At 43.9% G+C, this 27,678-nt stretch overlaps 2 protein-coding genes across 9 annotated transcripts in view; both read left to right on the top strand.

The window, feature by feature from the left end:
* The window catches only part of EHBP1 (EH domain binding protein 1), a 322,290-nt gene extending 306,428 nt beyond the window's left edge, over positions 1-15,862 (top strand). For 5 of the 8 annotated variants that reach the window (XM_019634942.1, XM_019634995.1, XM_019635096.1 and 2 more), the window contains 4 exons: positions 6,916-7,015; positions 8,145-8,218; positions 14,465-14,579; positions 14,800-15,412. In XM_019634942.1, coding sequence (XP_019490487.1) covers positions 6,916-7,015; positions 8,145-8,218; positions 14,465-14,579; positions 14,800-14,890 — 380 coding nt within the window. In that variant the 3' untranslated portion in view covers positions 14,891-15,412. Of the gene's footprint in view, positions 1-6,915; positions 7,016-8,144; positions 8,219-14,464; positions 14,580-14,799 lie in introns of all 8 variants that reach the window. The other 3 variants (XM_019634858.1, XM_019635047.1, XM_019635151.1) reach the window with 1 other exon arrangement.
* A 4,255-nt stretch (positions 15,863-20,117) lies between these two features.
* Positions 20,118-26,867, top strand: OTX1 (orthodenticle homeobox 1). Its single transcript, XM_019636051.1, has 5 exons — positions 20,118-20,199; positions 20,545-20,609; positions 22,131-22,331; positions 23,198-23,349; positions 24,622-26,867. The coding sequence occupies exons 3-5, from the start codon at positions 22,235-22,237 to the stop codon at positions 25,438-25,440; spliced, it is 1,068 nt and encodes a 355-aa protein (XP_019491596.1). The 5' UTR covers positions 20,118-20,199; positions 20,545-20,609; positions 22,131-22,234; the 3' UTR covers positions 25,441-26,867.
* Positions 26,868-27,678: the final 811 nt, after the last annotated feature.

Here is a 27,678-nt window from a genome sequence, read left to right on the forward strand (position 1 = left end):
TGCCAACTTGGGCCAGTGAAGCGACGTCCTCCACAACTAGACTGAAGAACAAAACGACAGCAACTTGTCTGTTCCCCTTCCCCCAATTCCCCAACACTGTTCCCAACCCCCCAATTCCCCAATAAAAATCTTAAAAAAAACAAAAAACTTAAATTATGGATTGGGTCCCAGACCACCCTATAAAAATTATGTGCCAGATAACCTTAAAAAAAAAAACCACACAAAACAAACCAAAAGATGAATCCCTATTCTAATAAGATTCCCCCCAGAAATTTTGACATACTTGAATATATAAAAGTTTAGCAATACTTCTTGTAATATTTAATTTAGGCATATATACATATTTAAAATCACAAATCTTAAAACACATTAATCTAGAAATATTGCTTCTCTCCACTCCCACTTTTCAAGAAATAATATTATTCAGTAATTCATGGTCATCTTTAACATTAATGCCTCTGTCACTTCTAGAGCCACTCTTTTAAGTCATTTCCATGACATGAGTGTGAGAAGGCTCTAGGACAGGGAAAGGGGTAAAGAGGAGACTGCCAGGTGCAGTCCAAACAAAAGGGGCTTCAAGAGAGGGGGAGAATTGGCTGGGGAAGCTTTCCATGTGTAAGCATGGCTCACAATTCACATTTTTCCCTTATTGGAGGATGCCTGATTGATTCTCCAAGTAGACTGCAGTCTATTTGGTTGAATGATGTCTGAAAAGTGACTCACTGTGTTTTATTCCGTTTTACAAAATATTTTAAATGTACCTTAAAAAATATAGTTTCAGAGTTCTGTTCTGAATGTTTTGCCTTTAGCCAAGTGCCTGTTTAAACAGTAGGTAGTCAAAATAGTCATACATTACCTGAAATGTGGGCCATGGTAATACCTTTAAAGGCTCTTAGCACTGAAAAGTTATGGTTGCAACCCATATGTAATTTTTTAAAAATACTAAACTATAAATAAATATAATGAATTTTATCCATTATAATATTCCCATGATTCTTACTTCTGTGCTTTTAAATTTATTTTTATCTTTTTGCTATATTAAGTTTGTGCTTAGTTTTCCTTTTGAGAAATCTGACACTGACCTTCGTCATAAAAAGTCTGTTCAGACTCTATTAAGGAGTCAGTACAAGAAGACTCCTGTTAATTTTCAACCTTGAGAAATAGCTGCTTCTTCTGTGTAAATCATTGGAGGAAAAACTTTGGTGAAATTGTCTATACCTCCTTCTGTCAGAAGTCCATGCACAGAAGTCTGTCAAAAGTTATCTGTAGAGATGTTGCCCGAGTCTCTCCCCACATTCTGTTTTACTATGTGGGTAAATAAAAGGCGTGTTTATTTTTATTTCAACAAAAGGAGACAGGGTTTTTCCCTAAAGTTTATATTCTTTTTTTTTTGGGGGGGGGGGGAAACAGCGTGTTTTTCCAGGACCCATCAGCTCCAAGACAAGTAGTTGTTTTGATCTAGTTGTGGAGGGTGCAATTCAGTGGCCTATGTGGGGATTGAACTGGCAAACCTAGGTGTTATGAGCATTAAACTCTAACCAACTGAGCTAACAAGTCGCCCCTATATTCTTAATACTATAACAAATATATGATGCTAAGCAAATAATTTTAAGACAATTGCTGCTGAAAACACCAATACAGATTCTGAGCTGCATTTATATGATTGCAGTTGGAGGATATTCTTGGAGTAGAAACATTTATTAACTATTTGCTTATATAGTAAAATTTGTTTTCATAGTAAAGCTCTATTTCCTAAGTTGAAAATATTTTCTAAACCTGGGGCACTGGAGTCCTGCAATAACGTTGGCTTTGGAGTTCATGTGTCCATGACCCTACGTAACTGCAGTAAACTCACCTTTCTCACACATTAAATAACCCTCCCAGATTTCACTTCCTTTGTTATCAAAATATGTTTTTCCAGTACCAGTTGGTTGGATACTTTCATGTATCTCTCTCTTGTAATATATTATGTCTTTCAGAGGTAGTCATATTGATGTCATCATACCATCAAGATAATTTGTAATGGCTACTTTTTTGTTTTTATGTTTGGTTTGGCTTTGCTATGTTGTGCCCTTTAAAGGTCATATGTGATCACTAGTCAGCCATCTCCACTGAGGGGCTATGGCAAGATTTCAGCATTCTTTAATGTTTTCATGGTGGAAAATCTTGAATTTGTTTATATGTACAGCAGTCTACATTTTGATGTTTTCATTCTTTCCCATGGAATTCATCTTCTGTTCTGCTAAAATTGTATTGTTTCTTATTTTGCATTTATATAAGAATTAACTGTCTAAAAATGTATCTTTCTAAATAACTTTATGGTGAAAGATTAATTAGGAAAGTTAATTAGTAGACAGTTTCTTTTTTTTAAGATTTTATTGGGGAATTGGGGGAGGGGAACAGTGTTGGGGAATTGCGGAAGGGGACCAGCCAAGTTGTTGTTCTTCAGTCTTCATTGTGGAGGGCGCCAGTTATCATCTGGCTTCCCATCAGCAGTTCGTGGCCTCTAAGCTCAAGATGCCATGTTCAATCTTAGTTGCAGGTGGGCGTAGCCATCATCCCATGCGGGAGTCGAACCAGCAGTGTTGTTGTTAAGAGCACACACCCTATCCACTGAACCAACCGGGCGGCAGCTCAGCTCAAGGTGCCGAGTTCAGTCTTAGTTGTGGGTGGGCGTAGCCCACCATTGAACAGGCAATCTTGTTGTTAAAGCAGCTGAGCCATCCTGCCACCTGTTGGCAGCTCAGCAGCAGCTCAGCTCAGGCGCAGCAGCATCACTGGCCCATGTGGGAATTGAACTGGCGACCCTGTTGCTCAGAGCTCGTGCTCTTAAGCCAATTCTTAACCAACTGAGCCACTCCGCTGGCCCTAGTAGACAATTTCTTAAACTATGATTCAAAATTTTAGTATTTTGACATCACTTTTATTCATTTAAAGGGTACATTGAAAGTGCTACTTCTGAAAAAATAAATTAAAACTACATACACATTCTTAGTGAATGAATGAATTTTTGAATGAAATTAAATCTCAACTGTAAGCCTTTTTTTTGGAGGAAATGGAATGTAAAAGTGATTCCGATAGTCAACTAACATTTATTAAGTATGTAGTGCTGTGTGATTATGCTGCTTTCTGTTAAGTGGTTTTTGTTAACTATATGACAGGAAGAATAATTTGAAGTCATATTTACAGTTTTCTCCTGTCATTATCTTTATTCTTGATCATTTAATAATTTTTACAAATCAAATTCCAGCCACAATAATTAATTAAAAGGAAAAAACTGACATTGTGACTGCAGTGTCAGAAAAGATGTTGCATTCCTGGAGGCAAAATAAAAACAGAAGTCTTTAAGGAGAAACAAAGTAGAAAACATTTACCAGAGACCATATTAATTAGTCAATACTTTTAAACATTGCGGTGATGTTTTTATTGGTTGTATGTATATTTATAATAAATATGAGGCAGTAAGTTTTAAAAGATAGTATAACAAATCAGCCATGCTTTCACATTTTAGTCACTGTATATTGAACTGTAGTATTTTGACTTTTTAAAATTTCAAATTATTTTTAATAGTACGTCTTAAATTTTTCAGTTCATGAAACAGAAAAAACTTTTAAATTTAAAAAAGTATCAGTATTGACTCTAAAGTGACAAAAATGTAGTTATAAGTAGAAACCAAAGATAATTTTGAAAGAGAAGTAATCAGGTAGGTTTAAAGAAAAAAATAAATGATTTATGGCCATTTTATAAAATAATGACAGTCTTCATTTTAAGCTACAATGTAAAGTGCTTTATTCTGAGATTATGTATTGTGGCAGAAGCTAAAACTGCCTTTTTTCTAACAGTGCCAGAATACAGCCTTCTTTTCTTTTTGCACTAACAAGACTGCTTTACCACCACAGCCCACTCTAAGTAATTAAATCAATCCTTTGTACTTACCGTATTCTCCTCTAGTGACGGTACTAGATCTGATTATATGCTTCATGCATATTCAAAGTACCGCACTGACAGCTCTTTAATGAGCTCTTACTTAATCAGTATGAACAATGTTCATCTTGTTCTTTTTTTCCTCATGCATTAGAGCTAGGAACAGTTGGGAAAAATGAAACATCCAGCATTCATTTGAAAAATATATTGTACTTTGAAAAGTGTCTAAGCTAAGGAAGTTGCATTCTGCCCTTTAAAAGTCTGATGGACAAATTGGATTACTAGTATTGGATTAAATAACAAATGGTTAGAGGAGAAATGAGAAAAGCTCACTGTGATCACAGGCTTTAATATTTTTTGTTACTTATAAAGCTAAAGGGGTCTTTAACCAGTTATTAAAGTCAGGATTAATTTGTAATGGTTCAACTTACTGGCTTTTAAAAGCTTTTTAAATTTAAAAAATTTTAAATCCCTAAAAACAATAGTGTAATGATGTATGAGAAGAAAATTTAATTTTTTTATTACTAGGCTAAGTATAGATTTCCATCATTGTGTACAATCTCAGATAAGAAGTTAGTGAAACATAATTGATTTAACCTCAAATATGTTTTTTCAGTTAATTTATATAACTAAGTAGCAATATGTCTTTAAATATTTCTTAAGGTTAGGCTTATTTCCTTCTGCAACATGAGACTCTCATATTATTAATTTTTTCCCAACAATTAGGGTTAGTGGTTCTTTTATTCTTATCTAGAAATCATAGGCATGAGTTAAACTGAAAATAACCCAGTACCACATCAATATTGTTATTGTCAAAGAAGCAGTCTTCCATTGAAGAAAATGATGCTAATTTAAGAGTAGGCTGGTTACTTCTAGTATTGCCTGAAAGCCTCAATTATAGGTTAAGTTAAACTCAAAACAAAGTTTTAATGTGTGTATATTTTTAGAAGCCACTTAGGTTATGAACATAAGAATTAAGTCTTTAATCAGGAAATAAAATATCATAAAAACTGCACCTATTAATATTGCACACATGTGTGATTTCACTGATCAAAAAGGCCTTCACCAGGGTACAATTGGCCTTTTTCCAAATTGCAAGCTTTTTCTCAGCTTTTTCTTTTTACTCTTTCTTCTTTTGTTGCTACCCAGGGATTTGTTCCTATCGCAGCCTATATCACATGACCAGTGTCAAGACATCACATGGTCCAAAGTGAATACACAACCAGCTACCCTAAAAGAGAGATTAAAAATACTGTAAAACAATAAAGACTTTTGTTCATACGCTAAAAGAACGTATCCTAAGTCTGCTTTGTACCATAAAGTTTTAACTGCATTTAATAAAGGAACATATCCTCACTCTTCTCCCTAATAATGAATAACAGATATCTGTTTTACAGTAATGTTCTGAAGTACATGTTTAATCTTTTGTACACAGATCAGCTCTTTATACTCTTTATTTTCATTCTAAATTTTTCTTCAAATTTCTATTAATGTGGAAATAGTTAAATAGATTATGGTACGTCCATAATTTATGCAAGTATTAAAAAGAATGAAGTAGATCTTCAAATAGCATGACAAAAGCATAGGACAATACATAATATGATTTCATGTTAAAGAAAACTACGTGTTTAGATGAGGTATATATGCATGTGATAGACATAACTATGTATGTGGTCTGGAAGGAGTTATGCTAAACTGTAATAGTATTTACTTCTGCAAAACAGAGATAGAGTGGCGAATTGGGGAATGTGGGGTTGGTAAAATAGCACTTGACTTTTTACTCAGTTATACCTCTGTATTGTTTTAATTTTTTAAATGGACTGGTGGTGTGTTGGAAAGTTAAAAGAAAGCATCTTGCTTAAAAAGAAAATGAAACTTCGGGAAATAGCTGGGATATTGAATCTTAGCTGGGATATTTAATTTTTTATTTGATATTTAAGTAAACCCTGTGAATCTATACAGAAGTTGAACTGAAGTATCAAATGATGGCCTCACAAAACAATAAATCAATCATTTTGAAATTCAGGGTGAAATTCAGGAAAATAAAGTCAAAGAATTATAAATTTAGCTAGGTACAATTTGAAGGGAGAGGAAAGAAAGAAGATAGTGGGGAATTAATATTTTTCTTGAGAATGATTGTGGCCTACTTCTACATCAACAATATCAAATATGCACTATCTATTATAATCCTTAACACACTGGCCTTTAAAAGGCAGTGTTGGTACAGGTGACGGAATGGATATTAGGGACAGTGGATTTTAAATGTGCAATCAGTAAATTTATAATCTAAGAGTTTAGATCATCCCTCTGCTCAAATGTTTTCTGATTTACTGAATATTATTGTGTTTATTATAATGTGGTTTTTTTTCGCAGATAGCTATAAGCATTTTTTGTAACCTGGTCATTTATAATCTATTTAAAATGATTTGCAAGTATGTACACATTAGGGATGACGAGTTCCAGAATGGTATATGCACAAATATCTTTAGTTTACTTTTGGAGAGGAAAATAAGGAAAAAAACAAGTCATTACAAGTGGAAGCTTTCACAAAATCCCTGGACTTCTCTGATCTTCCTGCTAGTCTTGTAATTCTCATAATGATTTTTTAACTTTTTTTTAATTTTTTTTATCATGACCATATGTCTGTCAGCGCCAGGAGTTCCTCATTGAAACATAATAAATCAGCCTCTGGGGAGGATTTAAAAGTTGGAACCCTTTTTTTCTTACTGTACTCAGTGTTAGTATGATCTGTAGATATGTTAAGGGGGACTGAAAGATACATGCTGAATAATACCAGCATTAGAAGATTGCCTTATGAATTATTAAATATTGATTTCTTTTTTCAGGCCTTGGACTTTAATCTTAGGTTGTTATAAACAGTTTAATTTGTACTTTCGGGGTAGCTCAAATGTTTCATGTTTAAAAAAACTTGTGTTAAACTATTTCCTTGTAAATGTCATATAATAAGAAATAACTCTTTCTGAATTGTAGGAAGGAACACGGAAGAAGAAGAAGCTATGATGCAGGAATGGTTTATGTTAGTTAATAAGAAAAATGCCTTAATAAGGAGAATGAACCAGCTCTCTCTCCTGTAAGTACTCATGACTATGCTTGTTTTTCCTACAACATTGATGAAGCTTAGGCTTTCTGTCATTGCCTTCTTTGAGGCTTCATTGTTATTAGGCTTAATTTTTTTATTTCTTTAGAGTTAACAATATATTTTACGTAAAATAAAAATAGTGTATAACCAGTTTTCATCTGAACAGTAAGAATTTTAAAATAGTGATAGGTACTGAAAAAAAAACAATGTGTTTATTATACAGAAATCCAGTGAATATAAACAATTTTTGAAATAAAGAAATAAAGCACTGTGTACAAAAAGGAGGTTTGGTATATATTAAAGGTTAGAGGGGAAAAGAAAATTGAAGTTTATTTAACATCTAATTTTAAGTTAAAAATTAAAATAACTCTTAATAAAGACAAAAATACCTTTGTATTCTACAAATGATGTTACCCTAAATTTTTGGGTAAAAGATTAGGACTTACATAATGACTGTTATATGATTGCAAGAATTATAGTAAAATGGAGACTAGACCAAATGTAAGCATTCTTAGTCCTTAGCATTTGGTTCACTATAGGACTTAATGCTTGTTCCTTTTTGCTCACTAGCAATGTTCTTATATAATGCCACCTAGTGTGGGAAGGAGTAGGCTTACATGTTTTATTTTAGTGAAAAGATCTATTTTTGTCATTTCTGCCATGCCTGAACTTGATAAAGGAGTTATGAAGAATCACAAAAAAATAACTAATCCTGGATTTTTAAATTGTCTCTATATTAAATTTGCACTGGTAGTACTTTGATGGCTCTTATACTTTTCACATAGAGTAGTAGACAGTGTTTATTGTGAACTATGAAAACTATTTTACAAAATAGCCTTATACCTGGCACTTAATACAAGAAGCATTGAAGAATGAGACTACTTATCTGCAGATTAAAATATACCTGTGTGCAATTCAAAAGTGAAGGAAGAAAAATAATAGCACTCGTACATATTCAATCTGAGGAAGGTTTTAGGTTTGTGTATCATTTGTTTGGAGTAGCTTAAAGTTAAAGAGAAAAGTCAGTTATGAGTCCTAAAATCAATGTAAACTAAAGGTTCTTTTAAGTGTTTAATGATTTAGTAATTAGCATATTGATGAACTTTTGTAACTTGCCTAGGGAAAAAGAACATGATTTAGAACGAAGGTATGAGCTGCTGAATCGGGAATTGCGGGCAATGCTAGCCATTGAAGGTAAGAAATGTTACAGTGAGTGAGAGGTATGTGAGGTGTCAATTGTCAATTGTCAGAGATTTAGAGTGTAAATACATTTCTGGTCTCTAAAGGTGTGGTCTGACTAGGGACCTACAGAATATCCAAATAAATGCCTTAGAGTGTAAAAGAATGAATCATATAAAATCTAAGGGGGACCTTAATTCAGATAATCATTATGCTTGCTATTAAACACAAAATTGTCTTAATTTTTGTTAGTAAGTTTAAACGTCAATAAAATGGAAAATATAAGGAGTTAAATGATTTAATTACATTTTCTATGTGCAATTTAAAGTTGTCTCCACTTGGGGATGTTTGGGAAAGATTTATTGCTTTGATTTTTCACAGAGATATGTCACTGTCCAGTCTATTATAGTTCTTAAGATTCCAACTCCTGTTAAGTGATTATTTAGGCAAAGATTGGCATAAGAGATAAATGAGACAGTTTCACACTTTTCATAAAGCTTTTAAATGAATTATGAATCCTAAGCATGGTAAATATCAGCTAGCTTAACTATGATATTTACTGTATATAATTATTTTTGTTAATTCTTAGGTGTTTTAGAATGCTATTCTTTTTCTACCTCTTAATTGAAAATGTCTTATAGTTAAAGATGGATGCTTAAAAGTTAATCCTTTAGGCTCTGTAAAATGGACCTTTTGTCTAATCAATGCAAATTTATTTTCCTATTCTATATTGACCTCTTAACCCATTGACTATCCATGGTAATTTCCTTCTTCACCTGATAAGGTACCTGATCCATAATAAGTCAATTCTAATTAGTTCAGAAACTGGAAATTCAAGTTTGTAAGGGAAAGAAAAATGAAACCATATATTTAAAAAATATTTTAATGAATATTGTTATTAGATAAAATACATGCTAATTATCTAAATAGTTCTTATACATTTATAGTCTTATTTTACTTCTATATCTATAATCTCATTTGATAAATGACTGACAAGATTTGTATATCTTCATTTAGAAATCAGATTTACTTTATTTAAAAGATTTCCAGTAGCTAATTTCCTTCAAGTGGCTATCCAAATGTATCAAATTATACCATTAATAATGACTATTAAATTTGTCAAAATTATTTAAGAAGTTCTGTGAAACTTGCCATTGAAATAAAATGTACAAGTATACTAAATGTTATTTTTCCTCTTGATATAATTTTTGTAGTCATGGTATAGTTTTTAAAAGAGATTGGAAAGCTAAATAGTCACTTGAAAGGTAGTTACAGCAAATACTATTTTTATGGTATATATGTATGTATGTGTAATATAAAATGTATATATATATACAGTATGTATAATGTATAACTCATTATACAGTTTACTCTTTATAAATTCATTATACATTACCCTCAATACAGAGTATTAAAAAAGTTTTTTTTTAATTCATTCTCTCATGTATAGTAAATTAAACCATCCCTAAAATACATGATACAATACAGTTGACTTTTAAGGCACATATTACTTCTATCCCCAAACCAGTATTATTACCAAATACCATCTTAAAAGGAGGGCCACAAGACCTATAAAAGATCCCGGTTTCATTGGCAGTCCTATCCCTATATACCAGACCTACAATCTTAAATAATCTAACATTTTATCTGCCTGCTCTTCTTGTACATACAGAAGACCAGTAGGAAGTCATAGTTTTTCAAACTGTTTTGTTTTATTTTTTAATTAATATCATTGTCCCATATGTGGTTGTGCCTTAAATCTCAGCCAGTTTCTTTTGCTGGTTGATTGAGAAAAGATACTTGAAGAAAGAAGTAGCCTGTTGATCACAAATAGAGACACTTTCTTAGAGGGAGGCCTGTCCCACTAGCCTGGGCCGTACAAGGGCTGGGCTATCCTGGAGAGGTACTGTCAATTGTGACCATCAGTCCAGTGAAGACAGTGTCCTCTGAGCCAACCCTTAGAATGGACACATATACAGTTCAGTAGCCTTTTGGAGTGTTAAAAACCTACAGAAAAACAAACAAACAGGCAACACTAGTTGGTTTTGTTTTGCTTTCCTTTGTTTTAAAGTTCCTCCCTCCATTCTTTCCCATCTCTTCTATGTAGTAGCTATAAGATGTTTTTCATAATAGATAAACTAAAATCTTTTCAAATAAATCTGCTGCTGAAACCATTCACCAGGAGAAAAGCACAGAATATTAATGGCCATAGCACACTGAAAGAAATATTAAAAGCTTGGTTTGAGAGCAAAAGAAAAAATAATATTCAATATATCCATTCTTCTGAGAATCCATAATCACTTTGGCCTGTGTTTTTACCTTTTTTCCCTGGGGTGTTTTTCATAGCAGGAGTTTCACTCTACCGAGCTAAGTTATAGGATCCCTTAAGCTAACAAACATCTTTTAGATACTTTTCCTATAGTTTGTGTGTGTGTGTGTTGTTCCAGATTATTTAATGTCCCCCCAGGAAAGATAAATTTATTTCTGCACACATTGGGGTGGGCTTTTAGAAAGTGGTATGTTCATTTTCTGCACAAGAAATGGATCTTCTCTAGGATTTTGTACATCTTGATTTATTCTTGGCTTAGAGTTTGAAGTGGGTGCTCTTCTAAAGGGATTTATGCATAGGTTCACTATTTTTGTAGTTATGGTTTATATGATAAGCTTTTTATATTTAAAATCAATATGTAATCCTGTGGAGGAGCTTATCCCCTAAAACCCCATTTGTAAATCTATTTTAGTTTTGTTACACAGCACAGCCACAGTCTTCCATAGATTGATTAGGTACAGCGGTAGAATCCTATCAAATGGCCTGCTCTGATGATGATGCAAACTCTTTCAGGATTGCTAGTTGACTGGAACTAAAGATAAGACTTGACTGCAATCCCCCAATGTGCTCTTTACAAAACTAGTGTTAATTTTCATCAAAGTCCCAGGCTTATTTACAGTGGCAAGGTAGAAGGTTTACTACAAGAACTTTAGGACCTTTCTATTAAAGTGTTTATAGGTATTTCTTTTTCCTTTTTTCTAAGGTAATTATCAACTTCAGCAAATAAACTGAATCAGGGAATGAATAATTGGCCCTATATATAAAAAGAAGTTTTTAAAATTAACAAAACAGCTCAGTGCAGATGGACATAAACAGAATCTCAACAGAATCTCTTTATTTCAGCACTTCGGCTCAAATGCAGCATCAAAACTTAATCCTATTTGTTGGGAGAGGATATGGCTTTTGTAACAAAAGTACACTGGAATCTTTAAATTAATCAGAACCTACATTAGTCTGTCCAAGCCAAAGTCAGTGTGCATCTAGCTAGCTGTGACTAGAGCTATAGGTGACTAATCCTTTCTTAAAATGCATAACAGGTAACATAAACTTACATGCAAGTTTTAAAAACATGACATTATGTATAGGTGAAGCTATTTAAAAGGGTTTTTAAAAACACATTTTAAATTTAGACTTGAACATACAAATGTGAATCTTGATCAATTTTAAAGGTTTTAAATTTTCTTAAAAGTCATCAAAATAGTTTACTTAATTTCCCAAATTAGTATTCAGATTTGTGTGTATGTGTATAAATTTACTCCCAGGAGAAAGCAAATACAAAGTAAAAGTAGTTTTGCTAATGTCAGATGTATTATACTCACTGCACATAGCTATGTCCTCTACATTGACTAATATTTTGTAGATAGATATTAATGTTGTACTGACCGATTTAATATGAAAAATCCTATACATTTATGCTGGAATATTTTAAGTTCTAATGTTAGTTAAATCTGACCGTGGAATGATGAAAATTACCTAACCATAACTTAAAGATGTCTTTGTTACAGTTATGGGAAATTGATGAATATTAATTTCTAGGAAAAGTTAAGATTTTAAAAATTATTCAGTATTTCAGGGGTTTAAAAAATAAGTTTTCTCTCTTATCCACATTGTTAAAATCTTATTTTTTAAAAATTAAAGAAATCTTGATATTTCTAATTATTTATAAAAGCCTTAAAAGTCACTGCTCAGGTGCAAAGAAGGAACAATCTAATTAAGAAAATTACGTCTATTAAAATTAATTTTTTTCTTGATTTTAAAAAATTTTTGTAATTTTCAATTCAATTATACTTTTTAAGTGGATGGTGGAGAAAACTTCCCAGTTGTAAAGTTCTTATCAAAATGTTTTGGAAGTAAAGAATTATAAATTAAAGCAATAATCAGAATAATTTCTTGAGGTTGGATGAGAAAAATTAATATTCATCAAAATTAGTAATCTTAATAATTATAAAATTTTGTTACAAATCTTTTACAAATTTAGCAGGTTTTCTGAGTTAATATTTCCAGAACTACAGTTACCTGAAATTAGACTAGATGACCTTTAAGATCTTTCTACCCTAAGAGAGGTTATTAATATATCTACTGTGTAGAATGAGACTGATTAAGAACAAGAACCAGATTAGAAAATTGACCAGCATTCTTGAAACTCAGTTGCATTTAAATCGGAAGAATAAAATGATAGGGCTTTCCTTCAGCTTTGCCGTTTCATTATTATTTTTTAAATTCTTACTTTTAAAGGAAAAAACTTTCCAAAGTAATCGTTTCTTTACTCCTCTCCATGCTATAGAATATTTCATTCTTTTTATAAGAATGCAATGTGACCATTTTTTTGTGTGATGTTTTGTATTGAATGTGGATAATTAGTATATGATATGTTTCATATGTATATGTATGTTTTTGAGCTTATAATGAAAGGAATAGTGATAAAATTGAATAAACTATTCTAGCTTCTTGCTGCTATTCTAACCTTTATTGCATGATGATGCATCTAATTTTTAATTTGTAAATACAAGATAGAATTCCCTCTAGCACCATTTGCTTTCATATAGCTGCTGAGCAGTTTGCTGTCTTGAATAAATTTTGCTTTGGAGGGGGTCGGGGGGATTTGAACCAGCACATTCTTGTGTGGTTTGTGAAGATTCACATGGTAACCAGCGGTGTGCATTGTTAGGTTTATCTGAATAAGCACCAGCCATGTGAGTTTTAACATGATTGCCCAGGGCAATGGAGAGAGAAGGGAGAAACCCGAAAGGATTGCACTCCTCTCTCTTTTTTGGAAAGTGCATTTGCTGGGGGACGGGGGCTGCATGAGTCAGTGGCCATGCCTTTTTTTTAAGCTGGTGTCCTGTTTCCCTCTAGGTCCTCATTTGTTCTCCTATCTGCCTCATCATCTACTTCTTCTTTTCATTGTTTACCTTCCTAATGAGGGAGGCGGGGTAGACTGGGGGTTGATTGACAGCTACAAGCCCTTACAGTCTGGCCAGAGAGCAGTTGGCTTTGGTTTCAAAAATGCTTTAAATGTTCGATTAGGTCCTGTTTTTATTAAACCAAACTGCTGCTCATCTTAAGGAAATTATCAGGCAGCAAAGATTAGGAAATATATTATTGGGGTCTAAAACCGTCACACACACAAAAAACCCTCCTACCCATGGAAAGAGCACTGCCCATCGGATTTTCCAACCTTTAACATGGAATTTCAAAAAGAAGTATGTAATTTTTCATTTGCGAAAGTGCTTTGATTTGAAACCACCCAGCAAACCTCTCCAAAAGAAAACTGGCTGTGATGCGATCGAGAGCTGCAGTGTAATATTGCAGAGCAAATTTATTTTTTACTTCAAAGAAAATGCTAATTAGCCGATTCACTACTTTTAAAGTTATTGTGAAGCATATGGCGCCCAGTGTGAGATACATCCAACTGCTAAAATAGAGCGTAGAGGAAATTAGCGAAGAATGGGGCTGTACGGGGTAGCGTGGGGGTGGGGGAGGAGGATAGGTTCTCAGGCAGATTCTCTGCCCTTTTCAGAATGATTTTATCGCCCGTCTCTGCTTCCCGCCCCCTCATTTACCCACGTCCCCCACCACCAAGCCTTGGGCCGACCTCTTCTAGGCCTCCAGCGCCCCCTCCCCCACTTTGGCTGAAATCAGGTGCGCACCTCGGGCTAGCCAATGGTTCACTTCACACCTCGTCTCTTTTGCAGGTTCCAGTTCAGCCGTAGCCATCTCCATCTGCGGAAAATATTTAGAAAGCAGGTTTTTAAGGGTGAAAACCTTACCACAATGGCAAAACACTAGCTAGTGGCTCTATAAAATAATATGATTTGCGGAGTACAAGTTAACTGGAAAAGGCGGGAAGGAGAGAGGGGTGTATGTGTGTGTGTGTGTGGGGGGGGGTGCGAGTGTCCTGCGGGTGTGTAACGAGTTTCCGTCCTTTGCAGACTGGCAGAAGACTGAGGCCCAGAAGCGACGGGAGCAACTCTTGCTGGATGAGCTGGTGGCTTTGGTGAACAAGCGCGACGCGCTCGTCAGGGACCTGGACGCGCAGGAGAAGCAGTGAGTGGGCCGTGGGATCGGGGTCGAGGCTCTGGTGCTTGCTTGAGGGGCCGAGAAGTTTGCGGAAACTTGAGTCCAGAGGTCTCTGATGGGCCGGGGCAGCCTCCCGCTGGCCCCCGCTATGCCCATTCCTGCTGGGGCTCAGAATGCGGGACGAGAGGAGAGTGCTGGCTCTGCCCTCCACGAAGAAAAATAATTTTGTTTCCTGTTTGACTTACAGGGCCGAAGAAGAAGATGAGCATTTGGAGCGAACTCTGGAGCAAAACAAAGGCAAGATGGCCAAGAAAGAAGAGAAATGTGTTCTTCAATAGCAGCCGGACCAGAATCTTTCCCAACATTTTAGTCTTGGGTGCCCAGACCAGAAAATGTCAGACTCGCTGTTGATTTAAAACTTTTAACATTTTGTTTGACTGGATTATACTTCTTTACCACCACCACCCCTTTTCCTCTCTCCTTTCCAGATAATAGAACTCCAAAATAGCTTTGTTTAAGGATTTTTTTTGTTGAGTTAATCATTTCCTTGAAATCATGTGAAATAGATTTGCACAGACACCTTGTGAATGATTGGTATTACCAGTGTTCAAGAAACTGTTCAAATAAGAAAGAAAAGAAAACCCTCCCCTTAGTATTTTCCCTCACTTTTTGATAGGAAGAAATTTGAAAACATTTTTGTTGTTAATAGCATAATGATGGTGGGAGGGGGGTAAGAGGGGAATAAGAAAAATGTCATGAATGATTTTTTTCCAGTCCTGCCATATGTAACACTGTTACCTAAATTTTATAGTTAGATCATATTCATTCTACTTATTAAACTGTGTTCTATTTACCAGTGGGATTTTTCTGCAGGTGTTTTGCATTTCACTATAAGGATAATAGAGTTCCTCTCCTCTGCTTGCCTCAGAGGATGGCCCTTTAACATAGCCAGAGACAAGTCCTATGATTTGAAGGTGAGCTGTGAAGATGGGATTAATTGACATGCATCAGTTTACAAAGACTGTCTTATCTTCTGAGTATGCGCCATCTTTTTCTCTAGATAATTATTTATTACATCTAGCTTGGTTCCTACATTTGTTGGGTTTCAACATTGGCTCAAGAATGCTGTTAATATTTATTCTGTATTGATAAAAGTTTGTCTTGCCACTATGAGTAAATCCCCCAATTAATATTTTCTTCTTTAGCATAGCACTGTCATTTTTTTTTGTGAAATGGTTATCTGTTTATTTATTACAATGCTGAAGTCATATATAAATTTTCAATAAAAGCAGAAACTTTCTTACCTTAAACACTCTGCTACTTCCTTGCAATGAAAACTTGTCACTGGTTTGAGAAGTTTGTGTTTCTGTAAGACTTTTCATGTGGACAAAAAAATGGCTCACTTGAACGCTGGGCAGGATACTGGGCTGTATTTGGAGCTGAATGAGTTTACACCATCCCAAAGGGGCCCTGTTGACACACGAATTCGAATTGAAAAGCAATTAATCATATTTCCTTAAGCAGTCTTTTATAAAGGGTAACCTCTGTTAAAGATTTGAGGAAATTTGTGATTCCACAACACTGAAAAAATGCTAATATCTTTATGAATTCTGCACATTATGTTCAATTGTCATAAATTTACAGCCATGTGAAGAAGAACTACAACTTCTGATAACCTACAGATCTGTAGGTGCTGAAGTGAAAGAAAGAGGGTTATTGTTGGGGGGTGAGCAGAGAGGGTAATTGCTGCAGGTGTGTATGAGGTGAGGAAAAAGGAACTTTTAAGAAGTTCTATGCAACAGAAAGAAACTGGCGATTTTTTTGGTAGTTTCGATTACTCCTCCACAGAGGTGTCTGAAACAAAGAAGGCTCATTCAACAAGTTCGGAGAGACAGCCCACTAGCATGTATATTATACTTTTGCCTAGATCGTGTGTGTGTGTGTGTGTGTGTGTGTGTGTGTACAACACACACATATACATGTGTACATACACAAATATTTATATATACACACAAACTTGTTCGAAAGTATGCAGCCACTTACAATTGCCAGTCTTTCAAAATGATAATAACTTGCTACGGTAGAATTTCTTCACGACAAGGATTTTAAGAAGTTATTGAAAAGTTATTGGAACTCAATGAAATCGGGTATTTGCCCTCATTATTCGAGCAGAAGAGCAGAGCCAGCGGCTGCTCTCTGGGGGAAGATCTCAGACGCATGCTCTAAGCCGAGGGAAGTCGGCAGACGGAAATCGCCAGCCCAGAGCAACCTGAGGTTTGGGAGGCCAGCATCACCCACCCCATTTACTTTGGATTCGGGGAACCTTCCCTCCCGAGGAGCCTCACAGAGAGGCAACTCCCCGCAAGTCGCTTCTGACCTGCCAAGCCCTAGATTTGCTGCCTCTCCTGCCCCAGGCGGGAGCCTAGCGGAGGTCCCATTTGGTCTGTGGCGCCCGCACGCCCCGCAGCGGCGGCGGAGCGCGGCCCCCAGGACTAGCCGGGTCAGGCCCGCGGCGAGGGCGCCGTGTCCCGATTGCACCGCGTTGTGCCCAGGGGCTGCCTCTTGAGCGCAGGCGCGAGCCCAGCTTACGGAGAGGCCGGGAACCCGAAAGTCCGCGCTGCGGGAAAAGCTGTGTGCGCTGGGGTCGCTGAGGAGGAGGAGCGTTGGCAACCGACTGGCTTGGGCACTGCCCGCGGGCCGGTGCGGAACTTCCACCTCTGGCCAGCATCCCACGGCCACGGAGCCAAACCCCTCCCTCTGTACCAAGTGTCCTCCAGAGTATGGCCCGGCCTCGAGGTCACCTGGATGCTGGATCCGGGTCCCGGAGCCTAGCTCCCACACTCCCTCGCCGGCCCTGCGGGCCACGGGCTGAGTCGACTTGCCTTCCTTTGGCGATGCCCCCACTTCCCCTCCCCGCTCTTCAGCCGTTACTGGAGCGGTCGCGGCTTCTGGCCAAAAGACTCCCACCTGGACATTTGCCTAGTGACGGCCGCCTCAGTCCTCTACGACGCGTACGAGAAACTTTCATCTCAGTCTCTATTCTCCTCCCTCTCCCCTCTCTTTTTCTTCTCTTAATCCCGGGGTTTTATGCGTTGAGCATTAAGAAAACTCGCCTGCAATTTGGGATTAGATAAGTACTCTCATTGGCGGGGTGGGGGGGTGGGGGGAATCGTGCTACTTGATACCTCCCTACTTCCCCGAGACCGCGCAGCATCTGGAACCCAGAGCGCCGGGCTCCCTCGTGGCGGGCCCTGGGGACCGCCTGAGCACATTCCAACGCGCACAGCCGCCCTACCTCGCCCAGCCGGACCTCCGCCCCGCGCGGCAGCTGCAGGCATAACCGGGCGCCTAGGACGCAGGAGAGCAAGAGGTGGCGAGTCTAGGACAGGGCACGCACCCAAGCCCTGGAGGACTAACCGAGGCACACAGCGCGCAGGCCTGGGCTGGGGAAGCGCCGGGTTAGGGACACAGACGCTGCCAAGGCGCACCCCAGGACGCCCGCATTCGCTTCCCCCAAAAACTATTGTGCTTCAGCCCGCGCCTTTTCCCAGAACTGAAGGAGAGGGTGTATTTCGTTTTTTTTCTTTAAACCTCTGCATCGTCTCCGGGGTCTCCGAGCCGCGGGCCTCGCGGTCTACTCCCTGCCGGGGCCTGCGCAAGCCTAAGGTGTGTCCCCGCCCGGGTCAGCGCTGCGCTCTGCGCAGTTTCTTTTCCTGTTAAAGCTTTTCTTTCTCATGTTTTTCCCTTTTCTCTCGTTTCTTTTATTGTTTTCTCTCTCTCTCAGTCTTTCTCTTTTGTGAATGGGCTGCGGTGTCTTTGTTCTAGAGAGAAGCGCCCGTGTCGCTGACTTTTGTGAACCAGAGAAGGATCTTGTAAAACCTCCTTTTCTCCTTCGTACTCCCCCACTCTGACCCCTCCTCCTTAGCCCCTTTGATTAGATGTTCCCTCATCTTCCAAAAAAAAATGTAATTTCGTTGGTCTGGCGGCCACTTTCTTTGAACATTAGCTCGCTTTCAGCTCCAACTTCAATTAGAAGGAGTTGATTTTGAGAGATCAACAAAAGAACCGACCAAAGCCTTATTAAAGGTCCTAAGAAGATCTCCCGGGTCCTTTGAGAAGCAGTTAAGGAAACAGTGTGCCCTCCATCATATTCTGTTACCGTATTTTATTCGGACTCCAAAGGAAAGTGTCGCTTGGGGGAGGGGGAAGCACTTTGATGAGCGGCGGCCGCGGCCCCTTTTCACTCAGCGGACGCCCCCTTCTCCTCCTGCTTGCCCAGCGCCCGGTCCGCTCTCGGTGCCCGACCCCTGCGATGCGTCCGGCGGCTCCCTGACTCACCCTCACACCTACTCCTGTCCAAACTTCTCACTCAGCCCGTAGGGGTGGAAGGGAGGGGGATTAGGAAAAAGGGGTATGAATTCCTCGAAAGGCAGTAAAGTCGTGCCTAATATTCAGGAGGAGGTGCTATTTGAAAGAATTGCCTTGCTCAGGGTTGGGGCGAAAACACGTTTTTGTGTTTTTTTTCGCTTTGAAAAGTCCACCCAGGTAGACGTGTTTGAGAAGTTTGTTCGGCTGAGAAATGGGCTTTGCCAGTACGAACAATCCGGGGAAATCGCTTCAGGGAGGCTCCTGCTGCGGCGTGTGGGACAGAAAATAGAAGGCAGGGGTCTGTGGCCACCTTTTCCACCCAACTGTCCGTGGTAAAAGAATACCGGGAAAGAAAGACAGTGTGAAATAAAAAAGTTTCCTATAAAAAATGTTTGATTCAGAAGTACAGTGTGTGTGGACGGGGGAGGGGACACTGGGAGGGGACACGACATCTCAGAAGAAGCGTTTAAGATTTGCAAACACCTTTCGTGGGGATTCGGAACTTCAGAAAACGCCGAGTAGCAGGTAAATGGCGGGGCCTCCCCTGCGGGCTCTGTTCACGGGAGCTGGAGTCCTGAGGCGCCGAGGCGGGTTCTGCGCACCCGGCGCTGCGCCCGCGCTCGGCAGAGTAGCCTGTGCCGGCACGAGCTGCCCGCGGCGTCCGTCTGCAGGCGGCGGCGCAATGGAAGAAGACGCTGGGGCCCAAAGCGCCGCACGAGGGGCCGGGGGCCGGGGGCCCATTCTCTTCCAGCCCGCGGCGCCTGAGTCCTCGCGCCCACAGCACGGCCGCTGAGCCGGGTGGTGCGCGGGAGAGCTAGAGAACCGGTTCTCCAGCACCTCGCCTCCTCTCTGCCACTCCCTCCGGGGCGCTGAAAGGGTGAGAGAAGGGCGGGGACTCCAGGGCGGCCTGGGGACCGGCGTCCTCCTCCGCGGCCGGGGCTCGGGCTCTGTGTAAGCCTTCTTCGCCTGGCTCTGCGCGGAGTTTGCCAGCCAAGCCCGGGAGTTAGCGCGCGACCGGGGCGGGGCGGGCGTGCAGCGAGGGCGGGGTGCAGGGGGCGGGGGAGGGCGGGGGCGCGCGGAGGTAACCCCCGGCTCGAGCTGCCATTGCCCGGCTCCCTGTCACTCAGCTCGCGCGGGGCCCGGGATTGGCAGCCTAGCTCCGTTACGCACTCACCTCGCGTTCACATACCCAGGGAGGGCAGTAGAAAGGTGATCAATCTTCATCAGGCTACATTTCCAATCACCTAAACAACCGGGCAAGACAAGCCACACCGACAAGGTAAATCGCTTGATTTATTTAGTTTGCAAAGTGCCTCTGCAGGACTTCCCCAGCCCCCACCGCCTCACGTTTTACCGGGAGTGCAGCGGCAGCTGCGAGCTGCCTCCCAACTCTGCCCCTCTCACTCCCGCCTCCCCCCCTGAGGCCCCTCGGCACGGTCCTGGGCAAGGCAGTGTCTCCGGAGCGTGTGGGGCTTTGAAAAGTGTCTGTGCAATAAAGTGAAACTTGGAGGGACACGCATAAAGCCAGTGGAAAGAAAGAGACGGGAGGAGGGAAGTTGGGAAAAGAAGGAAATCCTAGACAACCGCCAACCCGGCGGATAATTCCTGCGGTTCTGTTTTGCAGGTTGGCTGCCCGGCGGGTCGGTGAGGGCGCGAGGTAGATGGTGAGCAGCCCCAGAGCTGAGGGAGGTAAGGAGAAAGCCGCCGGGCCGCCGGGGACTCTGTTACGCGCCTGGTGCTCTTGCATTCCCCTCTTCAGAGGGGTCCCCACTTCCCGGGTCCCGGCACGTGGGCGGGGCTGTAGAGCGGCCCGGCTCCCCTACTGGTGCGCGGAGGACCCCAGGGCCCCGCTGCGGCCCCGCGCCCCCGCCTCCTCCGAAGTAACCAAGCTGAAGTGCTAAGTTTAAAGTAAGTCTTTGAAACTCACACTGCAGCCTAGCAGAGTCGCCGAGGCCCAAGAGCCCCGCCTGTTTCCTTTTTTGTCCCCTTCCTGGGTTCTCCCAGCCCAGGCCGTGGGTCCCGAAGGATAGGAGCGGTAACCTTCTTTAGCTCTAACTTCTCTCCCTGAACTCCCTAGCCCAGGTCCTAGGCCTGCGTTGAATTCCCGCTAAGCGGGGTGAAGAGACAGGTCCTCTGGGGCCCCAGTCCTACTCCCTCAGCACCACTTCCTGACCCCTGAGATAGCGCCTCAGGTTCGGGGCAACTAGGGAAGCGAGGCTTCGACCTTCCAGCCCGGGTCAGCGCGCGCGACGCCCCTGAGGCCTACTTCTCCAGTCTGGATCCGGTCCTGGGATCGGAGTTTCAGCTAGTAGGGTAGGCAGGGAGCGCACGGGACCCGCTGAACTCAGGCCTCCTAAATCCTTTGGACTCTTTGGGAAGCTGTTTGGGTCACCTTTCAGCCCCCGCCGGGACCCCATTGTATGCAACCAGCACCCGGCAGAAAGAAGGACCGGCTTGCGTTGGCAAAGAAGGGCCTGTGGCAATGGCGATGCGCCCCTAACCTGGGGCCGCGACTTTGAACTGCCACTGCTACAGTGGCCCTTTCTGCGTCTTCTGGCTGCCTCTGGGGGACCTGGGTCTGTAACTGCGGTTGACGTGTGGTGGGAGTACGGGTGAGCAATCTTTCAGCGGCTGGGCACAGAGAAGTCAACTGGAGGGGTGGGTGGCTATGGGCTCTGGGGCCGGGACCCATCCCGGGAGATCGTTGAAGGAGCGTATTCTCCTAAGTGGGTAGTGCATCCTGGAGAGGCCCAGGTGCTGCTAGTGCCTCACCTTGGCTCTCTGGAATCTCTACCTTTCGTCCCGCTTCCAAAACATTTGAAACAAAACGAAACAACCCCTCATGCTTTGGGCAGCCTACCGCCCGGGCGCCGAGTGAACGATTGCTGGTGCAGTATGAGGCCGGCTCCCACCGGACCAGAATTTTGCCTAGACTTGGGACCTTGCACACTCCGCAGTTCAGGCTCTGCTTCCCAACGTAGCCCTGCTTGTAACCTCTCCTCACTCCTAGCGACGCCCTCCCAGTGTCTTTGACCCCAAGACCGAAAAGAGGCGATAACGATCCAGAAAAGTTTGCTTTTGCTCAGTTGACTGCCCAGCGTAGTCCATAGCTTGTGTCCCCTGCCCATCTCGTGGCTCCTTGCCTTGGACAAGACCAGGAAGCCTAGATGGCTCCGAATGACTGTTTCCGTTTGTCTCGTGTCTCCCTAGGCCGGGCCCCCAGAGGCAACCGAGCTTGAAAGACTGCGCGGTGGGAGCCCCGCATTGCGCCCGGCCCCCTGGATCCGTCGGGGCGCCTCCACCCGGCTGTTAGCATGATGTCTTACCTCAAACAACCCCCATACGGCATGAACGGGCTGGGCCTGGCCGGGCCCGCCATGGACCTCTTGCACCCCTCGGTGGGATATCCGGGTGAGCACTAGTCCCCTCCCCCAGCCCCTGCAAATCTTGGGGCACCCCAGCCTCTTGGGTTTGAGCACACGCTTTGTCGCGGAGCAGGCCCAGGGACCTAGTCTGCTTACGATACAGGGCACCCTTCAGGCTCACAGGGCAGTCTCAGGTCGATGAGGTGGGTCACAGGAGCGAAAACCGGCAACGTGCAACCTCCTGGGCCGCCACACCGGGCACCTGTCTCCTGTTGTGGCCTCACCGCCAGCATGGGTGACTTTTTTGGTGTGTTCATGTGTGAATCTCTTCCTTTTCCCCCAACACTGAAGGAGGAATCTAGTCACTCTCTATGCCCTGACAGGAAGAGCCGAGCTTCCCTTATGGCAAGCGACTGGTGAACTGAGGAAGGGAATCCTCCCTCCCTAGTAAAGTTGCCCTCAAAGACCAGTGGTCTGCACCAACTTTTGTACTGCGGACGTGGATGGCTTGAGCCAAATTCTGTCTTTTTTACCTCCCACTCTTTCACCCGCTTTTATTCCCTCGGAAAGTGTTTTCCAGTTAGTGTTTCTACTCACCCCTTCCCCACCCTCCAGCCAGGGAGTATGGTGGGGTGTGTGAAGGGAGACTGTACAATTTCTCTTCCTTTCCTCACCTCCAAGAGTCAGGGAAGGGGCAACCCTGGAGTCTAGGCTCCGAGTCGCACGCATGAACTTTCTCCCACCTGTGGCCTCTTAGGCTCGGCCTCCCGAGGGAGTTTCTTTTGCACCGAGCCCCGCTTTCTTTTGCAACGGCTTGGCTCAGGGCCTGCCGGGGGCCTGTGTACGTCCTACAGCGCGGGTCCTCGTAGCCACCACTGACCCGAGGCGCCCCCCCCCCGCGTATCCCCTCAGCTACCCCGCGGAAGCAGCGGCGGGAGCGCACTACCTTCACGCGGTCGCAGCTGGACGTGCTCGAGGCTCTCTTCGCCAAGACTCGCTACCCTGACATCTTCATGCGCGAGGAGGTGGCGCTCAAGATCAACCTGCCAGAGTCCAGAGTTCAGGTGCGCGCGCCCGGCGCTCCAGGGTCAGGGTAGAGGCGCTGGGGCTGGTGGAAGAGGGCCTGAGGAGGGTGGTCTTGTGTGGGGGCGGACTTACAGACTGGGCAGCCCCTCCCGGACTCCCCCTAGCTCTGGCCCAGGCCTGGAAGAGGGAGCAAAGTTAAAGGAACTAGCTTAGAGACCTAGATTCGGCCCTTGGCCCCGGGGCGCCTTCGGTATCGAAAGCCCTTTTTAGGATTGCGGGAGGACAAGCGAGGCTCCCGAACATAAAGAGTCCTGAGGGCCTGACACTTGCCCCCTGCTTCTTCGGCCGCCCCAGGACTTGGCAGTTTCCTTCGGGGTACTGAATGCTGCCTCCGCCTTGGCCTTGCGTCCCGGGGATCCTGGAAATGGAAGAGTGAGCTTGGCCGGAGCCTGGTGCCCTGTCTGGGAGTGCGCTTGGAGGGTAGCGCCAGTTTGATTAGACGCTTCCTTTGCCTGGAGAGGATGCCGAACGCAAAACCCGCCGATCGGCTTTACCGTTTCTGTTTTTGCGATGAAAGGGTCCCGAAAAATTGGATTATAACTCGGAACTTTCCTCCAGGGCCTTTTATCTCGCCTTCTTTTCCCGGAGGCTCGAGAAAGAAACAGGAATGCAATGCCAAGTACCAGGCTCTCCAAGAGGAGTGAGAGCTTTATGAGTGTCCTATTTGGTTTCCTATTTGGAGCCAAGAAGCCCAAATAAATTCTGCCCAGGCTTCCTTCCCTATTCCGCCAAGTAATGTCTCTGTTCAGCCTACGGGCCTTGCTCCCACTTCCACCCAAATTCTCGCCCTGCCCAGCACCGTGCCTCAAGTGGCCTACTGGCTCCGGCCACTGACTCGGTGACTGTCCTTCACTCTGCGGCCTGTTGTGTGCCTCTCGTCTGTTTCCTGAGCTCTAGTTTTATTAAACAGGGCCTCCACACATACACGGGGCTGCTGGGAAGCAGCCAACAGCAGCAGTTTAGAGATAGCTGAACTTCTGTCTGGACAGACGCAAATGTTCCGCCCCAGGGCTGAGTTGCACTGGGGGTGGGGAGGTGCACATCCTTACTTTGCCAGAGGAGGGTCTTTGAGCAGAAGGATGGGGGAGGGTGGAGAAGCTGGGAACGCTGGGGCTGGGGTTGGGGCTGGCTGTGCCGGAGTTGGGGAGGGGCGGAGGCCTAGTAGCAGTAGTGTGGCGGGCCCAAGGGGCGGGGGAGTATCAAGCTCTACTAGCCTCCTGACAAGCTCTCCCCCACCCGGCTTGTTGCAGGTCTGGTTCAAGAACCGCCGCGCCAAATGCCGCCAGCAGCAGCAGAGTGGGAGCGGGACCAAGAGCCGCCCAGCTAAGAAAAAGTCGTCCCCGGTGCGGGAGAGCTCGGGCTCGGAAAGCAGCGGTCAGTTCACACCGCCTGCTGTGTCCAGCTCCGCCTCCTCCTCTAGCTCGGCTTCCAGCGCCTCCGCCAACCCCGCGGCTGCAGCCGCTGCAGGCCTGGGCGGGAACCCGGCGGTGGCAGTGCCGTCGTCGTTGAGTACGCCGGCTGCTTCATCCATCTGGAGTCCAGCCTCCATCTCGCCCGGCTCAGCGCCTACGTCGGTGTCGGTGCCGGAGCCATTGGCAGCGCCTAGCAACGCATCGTGTATGCAGCGCTCCGTAGCTGCAGGCGCGGCCTCCGCCGCAGCCTCTTATCCCATGTCCTACGGCCAGGGAGGCAGCTACGGCCAGAGCTATCCCGCTCCCTCCTCCTCCTACTTCGGCGGCGTGGACTGCAGCTCATATCTAGCGCCCATGCACTCTCACCACCACCCGCACCAGCTAAGCCCTATGGCACCGTCCTCCATGGCCGGCCACCACCATCACCATCCCCACGCGCACCACCCGTTGAGCCAATCCTCAGGCCATCACCACCACCACCATCACCACCACCACCAGGGCTACGGCGGTTCGGGGCTCGCCTTCAACTCTGCCGATTGCTTGGATTACAAGGAACCTGGAGCCGCCGCCGCTTCCTCTGCTTGGAAGCTCAACTTCAACTCCCCCGACTGTCTGGACTATAAGGACCAAGCCTCATGGCGGTTCCAGGTATTGTGAACCAAGAATGGGAGAAGAAGAGAAACGCAACTACCTGCGCCCTCCGTGGTCCCCGTCCTGCTGCTGCTGCTGCTGCTGCTGCTGCACCACCGCCCGCCTTTGCCTCAGTTTCTCCAGACCTGATTTTCATGTCCCCAAAAGATTCCCATTGCCTGCATTGCCGCCCTCATCTTTGTGCCACTTGCTTGGGGGAGGGTGTGCAAACCTGCCCACCCCTTGGATGAGGGGACAGGTGCTGCGGCTTGGCCACAAATTCTATACTGGAGATTTGTGTGCCGTCTTCAACCCCCAACGAACTCCTACGTCACCCACTTCCAGTCTTTTTGGACAGTTGTTATGCACTTGTAGCCTTCGGAGACTTCGCTCTGACTCGGTGTTTGAGCCCTACACTTTTATTTATTCTTTCTGGACACTGGAGTCACTCACTAGCTGGCATGTCTGCCCATTGGAGTGCACCCACACTCTACTCCCAAACAACCACGAAGTGTGTCTCGCGTGCAGACTGCCGCCCCTTCATCTACCCTCGGCCCCACTCCCTGCCTGCAGGCCAGAGCTTCCCGGCGTCTCCTCCTCTCTGCCGAATGCGCTGGGGCAGAGCCGGAGAGGGAGGAGCGCGCCCCTAGCCTCTCACGCTCAGCCCCGCCCCGTGTAGAACTGGCTCAAGCTTCCGCCTCCGCGGGAATGCTGTACATAGTCCGGTCCGTTCCAGGGACCACTTATACTTTTTAGTTGCTGTTCGTTGAACTGAGCATATCTCGTCTTAGCGCCCAGGAAATAGAACTTTACGATATATACAGCATATATATATATATACACACACACACACACAGAGACACACACACACATATACACACACACACATATATATATATATATATATAAAACAAAAGCAAAAATATTTTCCCTCTGTCTCCCAGCCTACGCCCTCAAACGATGGCGCTTTTACCTTTTTCAGTTGTTGCAAAGCGGTCCTGCCCTCTCACACCATTTTTTAATTTGTATTTATTAAAAAGAACCGTTTGGTTCTAGGAACCTGGGCGTAGAGGATCAGAGGGCCCGGGAGTGTGGAGGAAACAGCCAAGTCAGGGTACAGGAGAAGGGTCGCAGTTCCGGTTTAGAGACCAAAAATAAGGAAAGTAAACAATAAATAAAAACAGCATTATGGAAAAACAAACCCAGGCCCCAAACCTCAGTTCCCATTCCTCCTCCGTCAGCTTCTCTCTTTAAGCAACCCTGTTTTGTCTAGTGAGTTCTTAGTGCACCTCATTCTCCTAAATCTGCGGAGAGCCCGCGCCTGTGTATCAATTTTGGCTTTGGCCGTTTCATCCAGTAGGTGGGAAAGTAATTTGTAAATTTGATTTGTCCGATGTGAAGATCACAAATTACTTGTTGAAATGTAAGGCAGTCCCCTTTCTCCTTTATCTACATTATTTCCCGAAAATAAATGCAAATTAATGAACAGCTTGTCAGTGTGACTCTTCTGATTCCAGACCCGGGTCCCGGTCTCGGGGGGTCCTTAAAAGAAGGGAAACTCCCGTGTTAATAACCCGCGCGTTGATGACCTGTATGAAGCTGGAGGCCAAAGGATAGGGTGGGAGGACTGGGCAAGAAGACAGCCAGAAACGTTCTCTTAGGGAGTGCTGTCCCCTCCCGGTCAGCCCGGCCTCTTCCCCCAGGCATTTTGACCCCCGCATCCCCTCTCGCCATCCAGGACAGACAGGTGTCAGGACTCAATTCCCGAAGCAATTCCTTTCTCTTCAGAGGCAGGAGCCTGGCGCTGATTTCTTCACCCTAATTGCCTGCACCAGAAAGAAGGGGGAGGGGAAGAGAGTCGGGAGGCGGGAAAGGACAGCTCTGTAATGCTCTCAGAGCTAAGCCAAAAAGGAAAAGAAAACAAAACGATAAACAAAAAACCAAAAAAAAAAAAACCACCCCAAAAAACGATCCATGTCCTGCATGATGGCAGCAAGCGACCTTCCTTGCAGCTGAGCTGTCCCGGGTGGCTTCACGGCGGCCAGGGGATTCGAGTCATTCCTTCCACGTGCTCAGATGTCCCTCTAAAGCCTCAGCCCCCTGCCAGAAGTAGCCAAATTATCTTTGTATTGTATAGTTTCTTTAAAGGGCAAAACACAAAATCTAGAAAAGTCGACAAGGACGCGTTTCACTTTGGCTTGCAGCAGGGGGTCATAAAGGAAGGTTTCCCCTTCCGCTGAGGGAAGACGAGGATAGGGGTGGGAT

This window comes from Hipposideros armiger, unplaced genomic scaffold (genome assembly GCF_001890085.2).
Source record: "Hipposideros armiger isolate ML-2016 unplaced genomic scaffold, ASM189008v1 scaffold_2, whole genome shotgun sequence".
Classification (NCBI taxonomy): domain Eukaryota; kingdom Metazoa; phylum Chordata; class Mammalia; order Chiroptera; family Hipposideridae; genus Hipposideros; species Hipposideros armiger.

What these genes read in the sequence shown, in the direction of transcription:
- OTX1 (XM_019636051.1), top strand. Translation starts at nt 22,235, where the DNA reads ATGATGTCTTACCTCAAACAACCCCCATACGGCATGAACGGGCTGGGC. An exon ending in CCCCTCGGTGGGATATCCGG is followed by an intron (nt 22,332 to 23,197) that starts GTGAGCACTAGT and finishes GTATCCCCTCAG; the next exon opens with CTACCCCGCGGAAGCAGCGG. An exon ending in TGCCAGAGTCCAGAGTTCAG is followed by an intron (nt 23,350 to 24,621) that starts GTGCGCGCGCCC and finishes GGCTTGTTGCAG; the next exon opens with GTCTGGTTCAAGAACCGCCG.